At 42.7% G+C, this 17,663-nt stretch overlaps 1 protein-coding gene across 1 annotated transcript in view; it reads left to right on the top strand.

Annotated features, from left to right (window-relative positions):
- The first annotated feature begins 8,955 nt into the window (after positions 1-8,955).
- The window catches only part of LOC138261606 (zinc finger protein 585A-like), a 78,985-nt gene continuing 70,277 nt past the window's right edge, over positions 8,956-17,663 (top strand). Inside the window, exon 1 of the mRNA XM_069210717.1 lies at positions 8,956-9,050. Coding sequence (XP_069066818.1) covers positions 8,966-9,050 — 85 coding nt within the window. The 5' untranslated portion in view covers positions 8,956-8,965. The remainder of the gene's footprint in view (positions 9,051-17,663) is intronic.

Below are 17,663 nucleotides of genomic sequence, written 5' to 3' on the forward strand. Positions count from 1 at the left end.
GCATTATTACACCGACGCTAGGAGATTCAACTGCAGGACGAGATCCCCTGTACGAGGACGAGCGATTGCTACCTTCACCACCCATATTACTGGTGGCATACAGATGCTTTTGGCATAGCCTAAATATTACCAAAGCAGCGGTGGCAAATGCGCCAGCTTTGGCACTACAGGGCATGCTGCGAGGGAACAGATTTACTATGACGGCAGAACTGACCTTGTGAATGGCGGTAGAGGTAACGATGGTGGGAGACCTGTATGGAGATGGTGCACTTTTAAATGATGAGGCACTGACAGAAGTAACGGGTCTACCCCCTGGGCAATTTTCGCTGCATGCCTCTCTTATAGGCACTATGCTAGATCGCCAGCAAACCACCTGTGCACCTAAACATACAATACCTTCATGTCATGGGAGTGGTTCAACACTTGGTGCGGTTGGAATAGGTTGTTCAAAATGTTCTGGTTATGGATAAAAATGCACTGTGTGTTGTTGCTGATGCTGGAGATGAGATACTTATTCCTGCTACAATGTCGCTTACTGGAAACGTAAGATGCTTACATCCACATCCTGTGAAATGATCTAGTGGGGTGGCAGATATATAGTCAAGCGGGTACGAATACTGCAAAAGTTATTGACACCTGACATGGTTAGCACACAAATGGTAATTTATGCTAAACTTCTTTTAGTTACTGATAAGTGAAGAATATACTCCACACTCATACTGTTATTGTAAGCACTGTAAAGAGTAAATGATTTATTGTGCAATATCTTTACTGAAAAACAACAATAAACAGATTAAAACAAAAAAAATGAGAATGAGCGATTGTTACACACTGATAATTCAAATTGAGATTTGACGTCTAATGTGTATTATAAATTGTTGCATGTGAACATAGAAACTATGGAAGTGTGTGATTGCTATGCTTGCACCCAGATCCCTTCATCAGATGAGGAAGGAGTCAGTTATCACAGCTTACCATTAACATATGTAATTTCATGTAGCCTGTTACTAACAGTTGTATGACCTGAAGTATATCCAATACTTCTATTTCAATTATGACTTAGGCCCTCACCATGACCCTGGTGGTCCAAAGACCGTCAGGGAGGCTGTGGGGGTGTCACTGCTGATGTGCCGGTGGTGAATACCACCAAATTAGGAGTTTGGCGGTTTGGCCGAAGCCAAACCGCCGAGCCTCCACCCGACCCGCCACATTACCGCATTCTGCTGGGCTAGAGGTGAGCACCTATAGTACGGCAGAAGGTGTGATACCGCTAGTAGTATCATGGCCCGAGAGGCCATCGGCATTTTTCTGCCGGTCGCACCGCCAGAAAAAGCTGGTGATCTTGCACCCTGTTGACAGGAATAAGCATTCCTGTTGCCAAGATACACTCATACACACATCCATGCCCGCACACATGCACTCACATACTCCCACACACAAACACACCCCCACTCACCACACACTCTCGTCATACACCCCCATTCACACTAACATACATACACAAACACAGCAAACACGCACACACCCACATATACACCCTCCCCTAACCTCCCCCTGCATTCATGACATTCACATGCACACTCACACACGCAGACAGGAGCACCCCCCCACCACCCCCACGTCGGACTATCCACTTACCTCATCTGTTGAGGTAGTCGTCCAGGCGGGGATGGGTCCTGGTGCTTCCACTGCCAGCAGCACCTTGCCATCTGGACACCGCCATGCTGTATTACAGGTTGTAATACAGTGTGCGGTCTCTTTCTGGTGTGGCGGTACCAGTGGTGGCACCACCTCTGCACCGCTGACCGCCAGAATGACTGGTCTCGGAATTCCACCCAATTTCGGGCGGAATTCAGATCAGTCATATTAAGGTGGTATTTTGGTGCCGGAAGCTTTGGCTGTCTTTGGAAAAGACCGTCGAAATCATGATGAAGGCCTCAGTGTTTTCTTTTGTGCCATTTCTTGAAGCACCCCAGTAGTGTTGCTAAAGTCAAAAACGTTGGCATTTTGGAAGGTTTTTTTACACTGACCCTGACTTTTGGAACCACATATGCACACAAGAAAAATGTAAACTGCATTCTTACACCAGCAGAAAATGAGTTAATTGGACAAGTAGATGACAGAAGGAAAGCAATGAAAGTCAAGATAGAAAAAGAAGTAGTTTTACAACAGTGGCAAAAAGACCCTGTACATGCTTCAGGCAGCAATAACCAAAGATACTTAGCTTTAGACTGCAACACATAGGGAATGGCCTAAGTCAAAGGCAGACATACATTTTGGGGGTACTAGTAAGTGTAGACATGTATTTTTGTTTAAGAGTGTGTGGACCTTTATGTTAAATGGACAAGAGCCCACCATACCGGGTGTTTATTTCATTTGTGGAAAAAATGCCTATTACAAACTGTTGAAAGGCTGGTATGGTACGTGCTACCTGAGACAATTTTAGCAACCCAGTCTAGAAAGAGGAACAGAATTCCAGAGTTAGGAGAGGAGCTAGTGCTGCAGGGATTATAGGAGATATTTTTGTTGCCATCATTCCATCAGTTGGAGTAATTTTGAATGATGAAGAAAGAGTTGTGGCTGTGTAGAGATGGTGCGCACTTCCAACTGATAAGCTGGCGTGAGTAAGCAAAAAGCATAGATGATCAAGTCTCTAATGATGCGAGGGGTGCTCAGGTGGTGTAACACCCAGCCACAGGGTGCTTGGACTATTGCCTCGAGGAGGCCACAGTCGGTTTGTAGAAAAAGGAAGAACCACGGCACATCGTAGATTCATTGATAAGTCCATTTATTCTTTTGTGCAAGAGCAGAAAAGACATTCCATAGCCCAGTAAAACAAATTGTGTATCTTCGGGAGAGTGTAAATGCAAGGGAAATTGGGCGTCGGGTTGAAAAGGTATTTGTATTCAAGATCTTTTAGGAGACCCCTGTCTCTCCACAGAACCAATTTGGTTTCTATATCTCTTGTGATTCTGCCTATGGGGTTACTGTTAAGTTTACAATATGCCTCCTGGTCTTGCAGTTGCCTATCAATTTCCCCGATGTAATCTGCTCAGTTCATAATGACGATATTTCCCCCTTTGTCCGCCTCTTTTATTACTATGTCTTTGAGTAGGTCAAGGGAACGCAAAGCCTTGTGCTACTGTTTGCTCATGTTGTGTGTCCATGTCTTTCGTTTGGTCATATATTGGATTTCAAGTTGGTAGAGATCTCTGGTCACTGGTTTGTAAAATACGTCAATTGTGTTAACTGGTGATAAAATTGGTGTGTACCTGGAACGTGGTTTTAGGCCACTATCGCACGTTGCTGAAGCCGCGATGCCTAAGTCTGCTAGAATGTCGTCACAGGTCAGTGAGTGGTGGATGTTATCAATGTCCTCCAGTGAAAGTAGGGTCTGTATATTCTTTACATCGCCAACAGAAAGTTCCCATGGAACCATGTCCTCCCCACTAGGTGGGCCTGTCTGTTGTTCATGGTTGAAATGTTTCAGTAATTTACATCTACGTGTGAATTTAAAGAGATCAATATGCATCCCTGTAAAGTCCGGAAATGAAATAGGTACAAACCCCAAACCTTTCCTAAAAACATTTAATTAATTTTGAATAATATCAAGATTAGGAAATTGTGAACAATAGTAGATAAGCTATCTATGGATTATGCAGGAGCTATGTTTTTAATGGACATAGAAATGGTTGCTGTGAGATCAATGGTATTGCAAAATCATCTTGCATTAGACATCTTACTCACAAAGGAGGGTGGGTTGTTGCACGTACATACTACATAGTAGTAAGGAGATAAGGGAATGTATCTCAAACATCACTAACCTGAAGAATGACCTAAAAGAACTGACAGCCACCTGTGCATGGGGGACAATAGGTAATGTTTGGAAACTCGGGAAAGGGAGTAGTGGGAATGATCTTGAAACCAGTGTTGATTGTGGCTTTGTGTGCTTTAGTTGCACTTGGATTATACAAACTATACACAATGTGGAAAGGGAAAATAACTAAGACTAGACAGAGGAGATAGAAATGGAGAAGAGGAGAAGTATTTATTAAATTAATCTTAAGAAAATAGAGAATTACAGCTGACCTTACCGGAAAAGAAAACAAACTTTTGAGTTGTCTCATTGACATGAGAGTGTGTCCTTTTTGTGATGGCATAAATTGCCATCAAAGTAAGTATTCTTGGAGTGTAAATTTTAGTAATGATTTTAGTGACCCATATATCAGCAGAAGGTGAAAATTTATATCTCATGTTTGACTCCTAATGTAGAAAGCTGCACTGGCACGCATTTTTAATGTGCTTATGTTTTCATTGTTGATGGTCACAATTGTGCCTTCCTTATTAAACAACGTTAGTGAAATAAAAATGTTGTTAAAGTGTATTTTAGGCTCTAGGTTAATTTCTAGTATCAAAATGACTTTGCATTTCTCATACTTAGTAAAAGATAAATGACTTCGAAAATATGTGTAAATGAGAACAATACACTTCTGTTATACCTAATGTAATGTATTAACACAGTTTTACAATTTATAATGACATGTTTTATCTATTCTGATGGTATATTATTAATGCTGAATGTATAAGTTTGCATATTATTTGTGTTTTATTAACAAGTAAGTTCAATGCATTTTATATTTTCTTGTGTTAGCATAACTTAGGCCTGCAGTGTTTGTATCTTACAGTCATGTAAAAGTGATGAATCACTGTTCTTTCTAACATGAGTTTTTCTTTAGGTTCGGTTCTCATGAGAAGCTTTGCAAGTAGTAAGGTTCATCATTCAATTGCACAGAGACTTTTAGTTTAGTGACCTTGAAAAAGAGCATCTAGGTATGGGGACTTAACGTAAAATAAAATGTTGATTTATGTGTTTTATATTAGGGATGGACTTTGAAAGCTGAGAGCTGATCTTCAGACCCCTTGACCCTAGTCAGATGAGATTCTCTCTCTGCCCCTTGCCTGCTGACATGCCTGACTGGACTTTACTGCTGATCTAAATGAATTGCTGATGAAGAATCCCTGAATGCTGTCCCTTGGAGAGGTATATCTCTCTCAGCTGATTGCCTTTACCCCTTGACATGCCCCTTTTTCTAGAATAGAATCTATCATGCTGACATTAACTCTCTTATTTTTCTAACTAGTATTCTTTAGACCGCAATATATTTTTTCCAAATTATTTTTGTTCTCTTTTCGTATTTTGTCCCTATGTCTCTGTCCCCACAGATGCATTTCCTAATTTGGATAGCTGTAGGGCAACCTATGTCCAGCCCAAATTTGAATACTCGGCTTAATGAAGCTTGAAAAATGTTGATACAATCTGACCTGAGATATGTTTCTGTACCTCAGATAATTTCATTAATGATATGCCTGATTCTTCTTGAATGTCTAATTGAGTGAATACCAACTTGTTTGAATTTGTTTCACGGCTTTGGGCAACCAATGGTGATTATATACCTTTATCATTTAATTTTATCCATTGTGTTCATGACACAAATTTTGTGGTTGTAGAATAAAGCATTTAACCTTATTCCTGGTTGGAGTTTTCTTTCTGTGGCCACATTGGTCATGGTGTCTAAAGTGTTGGGGTGGTGTTGATGTAAATTTGTTCATGGTTCACCTCACTTCTTTCTGGTTCAAAAGTCAGTCAACCTTTGTAAAGCATTTGATTCCTGCAAAGGATGACCAATGACAAGTTTACATCAGGTTTAAATTGTTTGATGATTTCACATCTCCTGCCGATTGGGCAGGAAAGAAGAGCAGCCTGCCCGGGTGGCAGGAGAGCCTCATCGGAGGCTCTACACGGCCGAGAGGGTGTGCACAGTGCCCCCAGACGAGTAGGGGACACCTGAGGAACAGGACATGGGGAGGCAAGGGTAAGTCCCTCTTCCCCGGTCACTGCGATAGGAGAGCAGGAGCTCCGTGTGCATAGAAGTCAAGGAGTCATTTTCTATCCCCCCCCCCCCATGAGAGCCTCCCATGGACTCCGGGGGGTATTATTTGTGACTTGGGGGGAGTATCAGGGAGAGATTCACCCCACCAGTAAACCGCGTATGCATCGGGCCTGGGCCTGGGTGGCGAGCCATCCAGAGGTTACCAGCCCTGTCACCATCATACCTGCGTTACCCCCACTCAGAGTATAGGAGCTCCTGTGTTTCACCTATAGGGTTAAGGTTACAGCCCCTTGTATAATATGGGTGATAGGGTGTGCAGGATAATATCTTGACTTCCTGGTAATATGATGGTTTAGGTAGACGTCTATGATGTTATTCAGCATTTTTAGTGATGTGTTTCCTAGGACAAATGCATTCCAGATGATATGATTTTCATGACTTCCATATAGTTTGGCATGTTCCTTTTATGGGCACGTTGAATGATTTTTTGACATATGCATTATCTTAGTAATGTTTTCCTGACTACTGCTTACGTTGCAGAATAATTAGTAACCTGTGTATTATATTTGACCACTGCTGATTTCTGCAGAGTAACAGTACTGTGTAACGTTCTGAGAACTGCTTGGGTAGCAGGGTATTACTGACATGTTGTGTTTGGTCCAATGATGTTGTGTACAATACAGTTTATTTTTATATAACTTGGTGTTGTGTTCCCTGTGTGGTGCATTCATTGCGTCACATGTGTTGTGTGTGTTATGCAATCGCTTTACACATTGCCTCCAAGTTAGACCTGACTGCTGGTGCCAAGCTACCAAGGGGGTGAGCAGGTGTTATCTTGGACGTGTAATACCCCCTGCCCTGACTAGAGTGGGTGGGTTCTGCCTGGCTTAGGTGCGTACCCTAGCCAACCAGAAACCCAATTTCTAACAAAAGTTATTTAGACAGTTTTCTAACACTTTAAGGTCATTTCTTCATTTTGTTACTGTTTCAACTTTAGATTTCCACAGGTAAAAAATATCATATTTCACTGCATTTTCAAATACTTTTTTCTGGTAGGCACATAAAAAATACAGGCAGGTAACAAACCACCCAAAGACACACTACTCACGCACTTGATGGCAAGACAGACATTTATCTCACTGACACACTACTGAGCACTGACCATGACCTTGCCATCATCGAAACACACACACAAAGCAAACCTAGACTAAAACACACGACCTCTGGCGAAGGCAATAGGTCTAATCTTTGAGACCCATTTGCTCATACTGTACACTGCATGGCATAAACAACAAATTAAAAAAGGCTCAACGGTGTGGTGGCTAGTGGGTGCGTCATTTTGTATGTGCATGGTTGCACTCTTCAAAAATGGTGCAAGTCTCTTTTTTTATTGTAAGCATTTTTTTTTTTAGCAATGGAGGAGCTGTTGGGGCTGAGAAGCATTGAGAGTGGGTGGGCTAGGGGAAAAGTAACACACAAGAGCAAAACAGGGAGACAGCAAGAGCAATACAGAGTGTGGGGGAGGAATGGAAGCACACGGGCAAAAGAGAGCTACACTAAGCACTTTGAGAAAGGACAAGGATGAGACACAATGACACGATGCTGGGGGAGGAGAAGTAGAACTGGAAAAAACGTGCACTCTCATGGCGTGCTTAAAGAAAAAGAAAAAATAATTTCTTTAAACATTAGAACAGGAAGGACATGTATAAAGACACTATGCTCCAGGGGAGGGACTGACACATGATGGACAAGGCAAGCAATTGAAAAAGCAAGCAAATTAGATTAACAATAAAGCCAACCAAGGGTAGGCATTGGGCGACCATCAAGCCCTCTATAAGCTCTTGTACAAACGGTCTTTTACTAACAGAGCTGTCTGGTAAACTCGATCTATCAAATGCGTTAGGGTGTAACATGAAAACCCATGATTGGAAACTCTTTGTCAAGATAAAATGGAATTAGGTAGCCACACTATGATGTGGTTAGCTGCCATTGCTTTTGTACAAATCATTATTTTTAATTGTGTCAGCAAGAATACAGCACATATGATGCGCTGGTGTCACTTGAAAGTGCAATGCGAGATCTGCAGTGGAATGTGAAAATCTTGACTATCTGGTAACCCTGTTCTATAGCCACCCAATGACTTTCAAGTGTAACACCTTCAGCCAGTGCCGATATTTTAGCATTTGGCAACATCAGACTCAATGTTCACAATAACCACCAAAGTAACTGTTTAAACATTCTTACATGCATAGTTCTTGTGGCTAAACAGACAGAACTGCCTACAAAAGTAACGAATGATTAAAGTTAGCAACTCAACAGCTTTGATTTTGTATACTTAATTATGATTTTTATTTTCTTTAGACTAACTCCTGTTCGTCATTGTGTGGGTTTATGGCTTGTTTTGGACTTTTTCCCCCAACTAATTTTTAGTTTATTTTTCAAATCAGACCTGGTAACTCTGCACTAAATACAACACTATATGTAAAGAATAATGGGTGTCAGTTTATTCGGTTCGTCTTGGCTATTAAATGCGAATACGTCGTTTTAAATGTTCTCATTGACTTTCTGTTCGATTAATTTTTGGTAGTACGGCGCTTAAAGACATTTAGGATGGCCTCACGGTGATAAACATTATTAGAGTTGAGCTTTATTTAGTAGGAATTGCCTCTATTTTCGCTGTCTTTTTAGGAGTAATCGGACGCTCTTGGTTTTGGAATTCAGATAAGGTGGCAATACCGCACTAGGAGCTTATATGAACAGCGATTCACGCTTGTACCCCGGGATGCAGGGGGCTGCTTATTTTCCTGCAGCCCAATCTTTACACAGTTCTTTGGCTCCTCTTCCAAGACCCGCGGCACATTTAGTTCCTTGAAGCATGTTTTTAAATGCACGCGGTGCAGCAATTAAAACCCCAAATGCAGGAGCCCTTGTTTTATTATGTGTACAACTGAATTCCTTCCCCATCTGATCTTCCAGTGTTGCTGCAGAGGAAGGGAAGTGACTATAAACCCGCCCTCTCCTGCAGAAGAGGAAGCAGTCCCTGCATCCGCAGCTCCCACAATCCCCTGCGCAGGATGGACTGCCGTACTGTAGGAAAGACAATAGCTTCTGAGGTGCGGCAGGAAGAGATGGAGTCGCAGACAGAGAGGCGGGAGAGAGGTAAATTGTAAACCCACGACTAATCTGAAGAGAGAAAAGAGGACAAAAGATGTATGTCAAGCAGGAGAGGCATGCAAACATACCGACGGGCAAGGGGCACATTCATTAGGTATAGCCACGGAGACAGGTCTAAAGGAGGGGCAGAAACAAGTAGAGTTAAAAAGAGAAACAGCAGCGTAAAGAGCCACTGGAGTTAAATATATATGCCCGACAAGTGACAGTAAAAAGAGACCATGAGAAAACGTGAGCGAGCAGAGACGATACAATAATATTTTTGCGGGGCCAAGGCAGTGGTGTTCTGTGACTCATAACAGAAACACACGCAGACTTGAGCGGCCGCTTGCATTCCCAACATAGATGCACATGTAAGAGACTGGTTAGGAAGACGTGCACTCGCGTCCTATTGAAGCAAGCCCTTCTGCCCCACTGTCCACCGAGCCCATGTCAGATACTTTGCCTGCTCCGACCTTCGTTATATGTGTGCGACTGGCAGGTGTAGTGCGTGTTTGGGCTCACGGGAGGTGAGAAGGGTGCTCTAGCTCTCTAGCTAGGAAATGTACCCACTTGTTCAAGTGGTTGCCCATAACGTGGTGGTTCGAGGGTACAGTGCACTGTCCTTCACTTCCTTGTTCGGCTGTGTTCTGCTATTACTTTCTAGAATGTTGCGAACAGGGAGAAAAAGTGGGCAAACGGAATTTACTTGTGGCAGTCAGGTGCCCATTTTGTGATAATGCTTGATTCAGACACACGAACATTTGTATTTCAGAGTCTAGAGAACAGCAAGTGTATTCAGCAGATGCATGCTTCTTTTTGCACTATTATGCCACAAATAACGCACAGATGCATGCAGGCTTGTGCTGAGCAACAGTACCATAGGCTCATTTCGACAGTCAAGAAAAGAAGCCTTCAACAGCCGATGGCTTATCCTGGTCTAATAGACTCAAATTGTTACTAACAATTGTGTTTTAAACCGTATTGGTGTTGTTGTGAGAAGTCTGGTAAAGTCGATATTTAAAAATGGTTCACATTGGCCAAACGGTAGTTGCTCATTGATATATAAGGACTGCAGACCTTTAAAACCTAAATGTTAGACTCATACATGCCAATGTCATCCTAATTTAGCAGTAGCTTTTTAGCCCACAAGACTTTACATTCTGGTATTTAAAGTGTGGTGGAATAAGCAAACCTAAATGAGGAAAAGCGTTACAAAACCCAAAACCCGATGTAGTGTGTTCGCTAAATAGCCAGGAAAAGAGGAAGGTGACCTCATAACACACTATGGGGCATATTTATACTCTGTTTGCGCCGGGATTGAGTCGTTTTTTTTTACGCAAATCCGACGCAATGCTAACTCCATATTTATACTTTGGCGTTAGACCCGTCTAGCGCCAAAGATCTTGGAGTTAGCGTCATTTTTTAGCGTGGACACCTACCTTGCGTTAATGATATGCAAGGTAGGCGTTCCCGTCTAAAAAATGACTCCAAGGCATATGCGCCTTATTTAAACTCCCGTGCAAAAATGGCGCACGGGAGTGGGCGGGTAAAAAAAAATTACGTCCAGCCGCTTTTGTGTCATTTTTTAGCGCCTGGTCGGGGCAGGCGTTAAGGGACCTGTGGGCTCGGAAGGAGCCCAGAGGTGCCCTCCCATGCCCCCAAGGACACCCCCTGCCACCCTTTCCCACCCCAGGAGGACACCCAAGGATGGAGGGACCCATCCCAGGGAACTTAGGGTAAGTTCAGGTAAGTAATTTTTATTTTATTTTTTTGTGGCATAGGGGGCCTGATTTGTGCCCCCCTACATGCCACTATGCCCAATGACCATGCCCAGGGGACAGAAGTCCCCTGGGCATGGTCATTGGGCAAGGGGGCATGACTCCTGTCTTTGCTAAGACAGGAGTCATGTCAATGGAGGGTGGGAGTAAAAAAAAAATGGCGCAAATCGGGTTGAGGCAGATTTTTTGCCTCAGACCGACTTGTCCCATTTTTTGACGCCCAAGCTCCATTTTCCCCTACGCCGGCGCTGCCTGGTGTGGGTAATTTTTTTTGACGCACACCAGTCAGCTCCGCCGGCTAACGTCATTCCATAAATAAGGCGCCCGCATGGCGCTTTGGAATGGCGTTAGCCGGCGTTAACATTTTTGACGCACAACTGCGTTGGCGCAGTTGTGCGTCAAAAAGTATAAATATGACCCTATGTTTTTTTTTTTTTTGCAAAAGCCCACTTCTCTTCTTATACGCCACACAAAAATTCCAGCTATCTCACGGCCAAACGGAGGTCACTATTCTTATTTCTTAAGCCTTGCAATTCTATCCATCCCCATTTTCTTTCTTCGCGACTCTCACCTTCAAAATATGTTCCAATTCACTCGTCAATGAGCGTGAACTCATTAATTTAAGGTACTGCCATGGTGGTATGTCTCTACCTTCTCAATATTCGGAAATTGTGCCCACTCTTACGAAATAATTTGCCGTTAAACTTTAGGAGTTCAAATATATTGTAGGAAAACTATCTTAACTCAATTTGTTCAGAGAACTGTGATGCTAAGCCACACTGTAATAGGAATGTGCAGGGGTGCATATCCTCAGTACTCTTAAGACCGCAGTCTTAGAGGAGGGTTTGCATCACAGACTTGTGCTTAACCTACGCCTATTAAGCTCGATCGGAGGGTCCTTTCAATTGACGTACACATTCACCATTTGAGTTCTCAAGTTTGTTAGTAGCAGCTGAAGCCTAAGTTGTTTTTTTATGTGACTTTTTATTTCTGTTTAACCTTGCAAAGTTCACTTTGAGTTCAAACAACGTCAATAGTAAAATTCCTGTTCACCAATCCTGTAAGAGTAGATACCTTTTTAGCAAAGCTAAGGAATTATATTCACATCTTACTGACTGACTCATTTTTTCAATGATAAATTCATCTTTTCCATGGTATTCTTCAGTTGTCCCAACTGTAGTCATGTGCGTTTCAGTTTGCCTAACCAGTTCCATAGGGTGAAGATAAATGCGGCCGGGGCACCGTTTTCTCTTTATAGCATGGCTCTCTCTTAAAATAATAAAATGGTCTTTGATATAGCATGGATAAGAATTATATTTTAGTCAGCTCTGGGGAGCAAATGTTCTGTATCCTAAATGTATAATGCCACCTGTTAAGCTAAATGCACAAAATAGTGTCTATTGTTTTAAACACTTTATTTTAGGCTGTGCTTCTTCTACCATTGTGAACTTGATCTCCATGCTACCAGCTGTTATGTGAGAAGGCCGCAAGTAAAACTGTGACATGTAACCTGTTGTTACCATTGTTTTTTTCAATTTAAACATCTATTGTTTTCACTAATATTATTGATATTATGTTCCTTTCTGGACTGTACAATATATAGTATGCAATTTTGGGGATCGGTGGGGTCCTCCATGTCGGACACTCTCATGTCATTCGTACTGCGTTTTTGTTGGTGCTTGGCATAGCAGTGGGGTGAGGGATTGTGGACAAGATGTGACGTGGGTTCCTTTTCTTTTACTGTCCCTGCTTTCCTGTTTCTCCTGTCTTCAGTACTTCCTCTTCTTTACACCGTCCATCTACTTTACCAGTGAACGAGAAGTGCAGTCTGTCTACCTTCATTAGATCAGTCGTTAACAAAACTTTTGACAATTTTCGTATTCACTTTCAAAACTATCACTTAAAGAACGTTATCCAAACAACATCATGCACCTCATCCCTCATAAGCAGCACTTCCTACAAGGTATATGATTACAAAATCCTTCATGCCAACCTAAGCAAATATTACTGTTTATAACCTGAAATGTGAATGGTTTAAATAGTTGTTGCAAATGGCCATTTGTGCCGGTTTATTCCCAAACAATTTGCCTTTTACCTCTTGTTTTTGACTGTGTGCTGCATTTTGTGTTTGCTGGCTTTAGGACTCTGGGCATTTTACCACTGCTGACCAGTGCTAAAGTGCAAGTGCTCTCTGTCTAAATGGTATTGGTGATTGGTTTAGCCATGATTGGTCCCTAGTAAAGTGCACAATAGGTGCCCAGGGCCTGTAAATCAAATGCCACTATTGGGCCTGCAGCGCTGATTGTGCCACCCACACGAGTAGCCCTGTAAACATGTCTCAGGCCTGCCATTGCAGTGCCTGAGTGTGCAGGTTTAAACTGTCATTTCAATGTGGCAAGTGCATCCACTTCCCAGGCCCAACCTTCTTTTGTACTACATGTAAGTCACCCCTAAGGTAGGCCCAAGGCAGCCCCATGAGCAGGATGCAGCGTATTTAAAAGGTGGGACATGTACTGATGTGTTTTACTTGTCCAGACAGTGAAATACTATACTGCTAAATTCGTTTTTGACTATTGCACAAGAGCGGCTCCTTCACAGGAGCATTGACCCGCTACTGCTGTAAGCCACTACATCCCAGGCTCATTAATTTGTTTAACAATTAATGTAAATAGCCCCATACTCCCATTCTTTTTTCTTCCTTAAGTGGTGTGACTGGTGCTCTTGAAAGCCGTAGGTGGGTGGGATGAGCAGCTGAGGCTGATACTGAGTTGCGCATGTCAGGTTGGCCGGTATTTTTACTGTGGCCATCCTGACTTGTGCAGTTCAGGCTTCTGTGGAGCATGGTGTCTGCATGCTCCAGCCAATCCAAGCACCGCTGCTATGCTGTGTAGTATTAAAAGCAGCATAAAAGTAGTGCTTGGATTGGCTGGGGAGCTTGGGTTGATTTTTCCCCAGCCAGAAAACAGATTAACATATAAGCAGTGCGACCCTGCGAGGCAGGAGGATTTAACCTCAGAACTGGGAATCAAACGGGTGAAAGTGTGGTGATTCACATATTTCTGAGCTCTTTGTCAAGGGTAAGATCCACTTGCTTGTCACAGATGTATCAGGATAAATATTGAAATTTACCAAATCCTGTTTCTGTTGAAATCTGATAATATAAAACTGGTAAGGAGGACCTAAATCCTACAATTGTACGAGCACAAACTTTCCTTACACTCTTATACATTTGAGAGCCCTGAAGTTACCTTGTGCTGCAAATAGGAAAGAATGTTCCCTGCCATCCAGCATGGAGGGTGATGTTGCTCTGGCTCGTACATGGCCTAGCCACACCCAGGAGTACCATGGAGGCAAGGTATGCAGTCAGGCTCTGACATAAAGCTGCGGATCTGGGCTGCACATCACCACAGACCGCTCAGGTAGGCATTCCATGTTTAACCCCTACGGTGCCTTGGACGAGGTGCTCTCGTCCCAGCACACAGTTCACACCTCGTCCTGCACCGGGCCCACGGAGGAAGCGCTCCCCGCACGGGCCCCCCACCCACATCCCTGTCAGGGATGAAAGGGGAATCGCTTCCCCTTTCACCCTGACCCCCCCCCCCCCGATTTCCCCCAGTGACGTCTGATGACACCAGCAAGCAATCGCCTCCTGTGCTTCCAGCGCGATGCGGAAGAGAAATGCTTAGCATTTCTCTTCCGCTCGGGAGGAGGGGGGCAGGAGAGACATCGGAAGAAAGGAAAGGCTTTTCCTTTCTTTCAATGTCATTCGGAGCATTTCTGCTGCCCGATCGCGATGCGATCGGGCATCAGAAATGCCCACTAGACACCTGGGAATTTAGTTATTTTTTTCAAATTTACATGAGGGAAGTGGCCCCTTGGGCAAGGGTTCGCTCCCTAGGGGGCCAAATAATCTTTAGGTCGACTCCAGAGCAACTTCGGAACTGGCTCTGCTCTCCAACTATGCACCACTGCCTGCGCCGGAGCGGTGGTCCCTGCTGAGTGCAATGACTGCAACCTCCAACACAGGCCCGACACTGGGGCAGTGCCTCCAAAGTCCCTGACACTGGGTATTGATGATGGTTTGACGGACCTCTGACTGCCACCACAGGCCGAAACGTTGACACTACCTTCTCATTTGACAAGCTGAATTGAAAGTCCATGATATTACTTGAACTGGGACTGAAAAACAGGCAATTATTGTGCAGGACTGTGTCAAGAGGAGGGTTATAACCGCTTCCTGGATCTTCTGTTGGGATTCAATCTTGTGATCTAGGGAGGTTATATACAGTGTTGTTGTTCATGAGATGGACATTGGATGGATTTGTTGTACTTTTTTTAATTTCCTGAATCCTATTGATTAATATATTGGATTTTAACAGTACAGAGGTGTCTTATTCATTAATTGAAGACTGAATCATGTGTACACAAACTATATCTAAATAATTCATCTAGGAGCCTTTTTAAGTGAAACATTGTCTGTACCCAGATCCTAGAGGAATACTGGATTGCCCCTAAGTGTGTTTACTTTCTAAAGGTGGCATTTCTAAAACAGTAATAATGAATCTGACTTTACCAGTAAATAGGATTTATTATTACCATTCCAATGGTACTAAGTATAATGTAGCTACTCCTCTAAGATCAGGAATTACAGCTTAACGATTTTATAAGGAATTCCCAATGCTGGCCTATGAGAGGAGCATGCCTCACAGTAATGAAAAAAATACTTTAGGAGTTTTTCATTATTAGGACATGAAAACTTAGAGGTACGTGTCCTGCTTTTTGCTTACATGACACTGTGATGCTATTAATTCTGTTTGACCAATGACTTTGTGTTTCACCACTGCGCATATTAGTTGCTCAATGTTCACCAGTAGCACATTGTATGTTTTGTTCAGCCTAGCCGCCTATTGGCTTTGACATGGCATTAGCCATTACTTTCGGTATTCAATTTAGCTGCCTATTGGCTTTGACATTGCATTAGCCATTACATTCTGTATTCTGCCTATTGGCTTTGACATGCTGTATTCAGCTCAGCTGCCTATTGGCTTTGACATGATATTAGACATTGCATTTTGTATTCAGCTCAGCTGCCTATTGGCTTTGACATGATATTAGACATTACATTTGATATTCAGCTTAGCTGCCTATTGGCTTTGACCTGACATTAGACATTACATTTGATATTTAGGTTAGCTGCTTATTGCCTTTAACGTGGAGTTAGACATTGCAGTTGAGAATCCAAGCTGTATTTTTCCAAGCTGTGTTTTTGCACAAGATGAACCAAGATGTTTTTCTCACACCAGACTAGACCTGATAAGAGAGAGTACATTTGGTGTTTTCCTTTCTGCTCAGGCCTGGGAAGAGGAGCAGTCTAGGAGATCTGGCCAGTCTCCAAAGGCTTGCATAGTTTTCCCGAATCTGAGAGGAGGGGGCACGCTTTTGTAGGGATGGCTCGGGCTTCAGAGAATTAGATTATTTTCTGCCTGACTTCGGACTGGAACTTGGTGCCAGTTGCCAGTCTCCCGTGTGGGTAGATAATCTCTTTCTCGCAGTTGACCGGAGTCATCAACTTGCAGACCCCAGAAAGATGAAGCTTTAAATAGTTTCTCACACGGTGAAGTATTTGTTTTGCTTTGCATTATATATATATATATATATAACCTGCTGTGTACATTGCAACTGAGAAGAACTGAGATATATTTTGTTTTAATGCTGTGACTACTTTTGTGCTTGAAATCTATTAATTCGTCCCTCACGAACTTGTGGGTGGGGAAGAATTAACAACAATAAAGGTCTTCTTTGAACTCAGAAGTGCATTCTTGACATGTTCTGTAAGCTCTGATACGAGATAAGAAGGAAAGCAGAACATTTTGGTACCAGAAGTGGGGTAGGGTTGAATTATAGATTTCTACGTGCACAATTTAAAAGTGTAATTGTTTTTTTGTTGTTTGGAGAATTACAGAAGCACGGCAGACCATGTTTGAAAATGCATGTGTAGTTAAACTGGCTGATGGTGCTGTGAGAAATACGTTTTCTTTCTGTGATGAAGTATATTTAGAAAATGTGCCTTTTGAGAGCAGTGATGTTCCTTTTGTTTTTGACAGAAGGGTTTGGGAACTTTTATCTGCTTACAGAGAAATGCAGGAGAAATGTAGGCAGTTGGAACATGAAAATGAGAATTTACGTGAGCAAATTAGCCAGAATACATTAATGCAAGATAATGCTGAAAGTTATAAAAATGCTGTTTTAGAAGAATCTGTCTTTTCCCATTCCAGTAGTGAAGGGGTTAAGACAGCTGTGGGACAGTCTGAGCCGTGTGAGCCAGGTTTTTTGGCAGTCGAAGTGCATCCCTTAACTGATAACACGAACGGAGCTCAGAATGTGATTTACGAGTTGCCATCGCAAAATGCACAAGTAAAAGGAAAGATTTTAGAGCTTCTTACTGTTTGCACTAAGCAAGAGACACCGAGTTTCATTAGCTTGTTTGATTTTTGGAAACAGAATAGCCCTCATCTGAGTGAAATCCTAACACTTTGGTATATGGGAAAAATTATATGCAGCTTGTGATTTGGCAAATGAAATAATTCAGACTTTAGGTTTCTGCGCAGTGCAAGAGGGAAACACTGATTTACATGTAAATCAAGAACAGGGGAAGAAAAGAGTGCCCCTAGCTAGGATCATACACTGGATCTGGTACCTGCAAGTCAGGGCTAGAGTACCACAGGTAAAAGAGTCACCAGTGAAATTGAGTGCACCATTTGAATTTGTGTCCACTGAGGATAAAAAGCATGTTTGTTTAACTAATGATTCATTGACTGAAATGTTTTCTGGCACAGGAGAA

This window comes from Pleurodeles waltl, chromosome 10 (assembly GCF_031143425.1).
Source record: "Pleurodeles waltl isolate 20211129_DDA chromosome 10, aPleWal1.hap1.20221129, whole genome shotgun sequence".
Classification (NCBI taxonomy): domain Eukaryota; kingdom Metazoa; phylum Chordata; class Amphibia; order Caudata; family Salamandridae; genus Pleurodeles; species Pleurodeles waltl.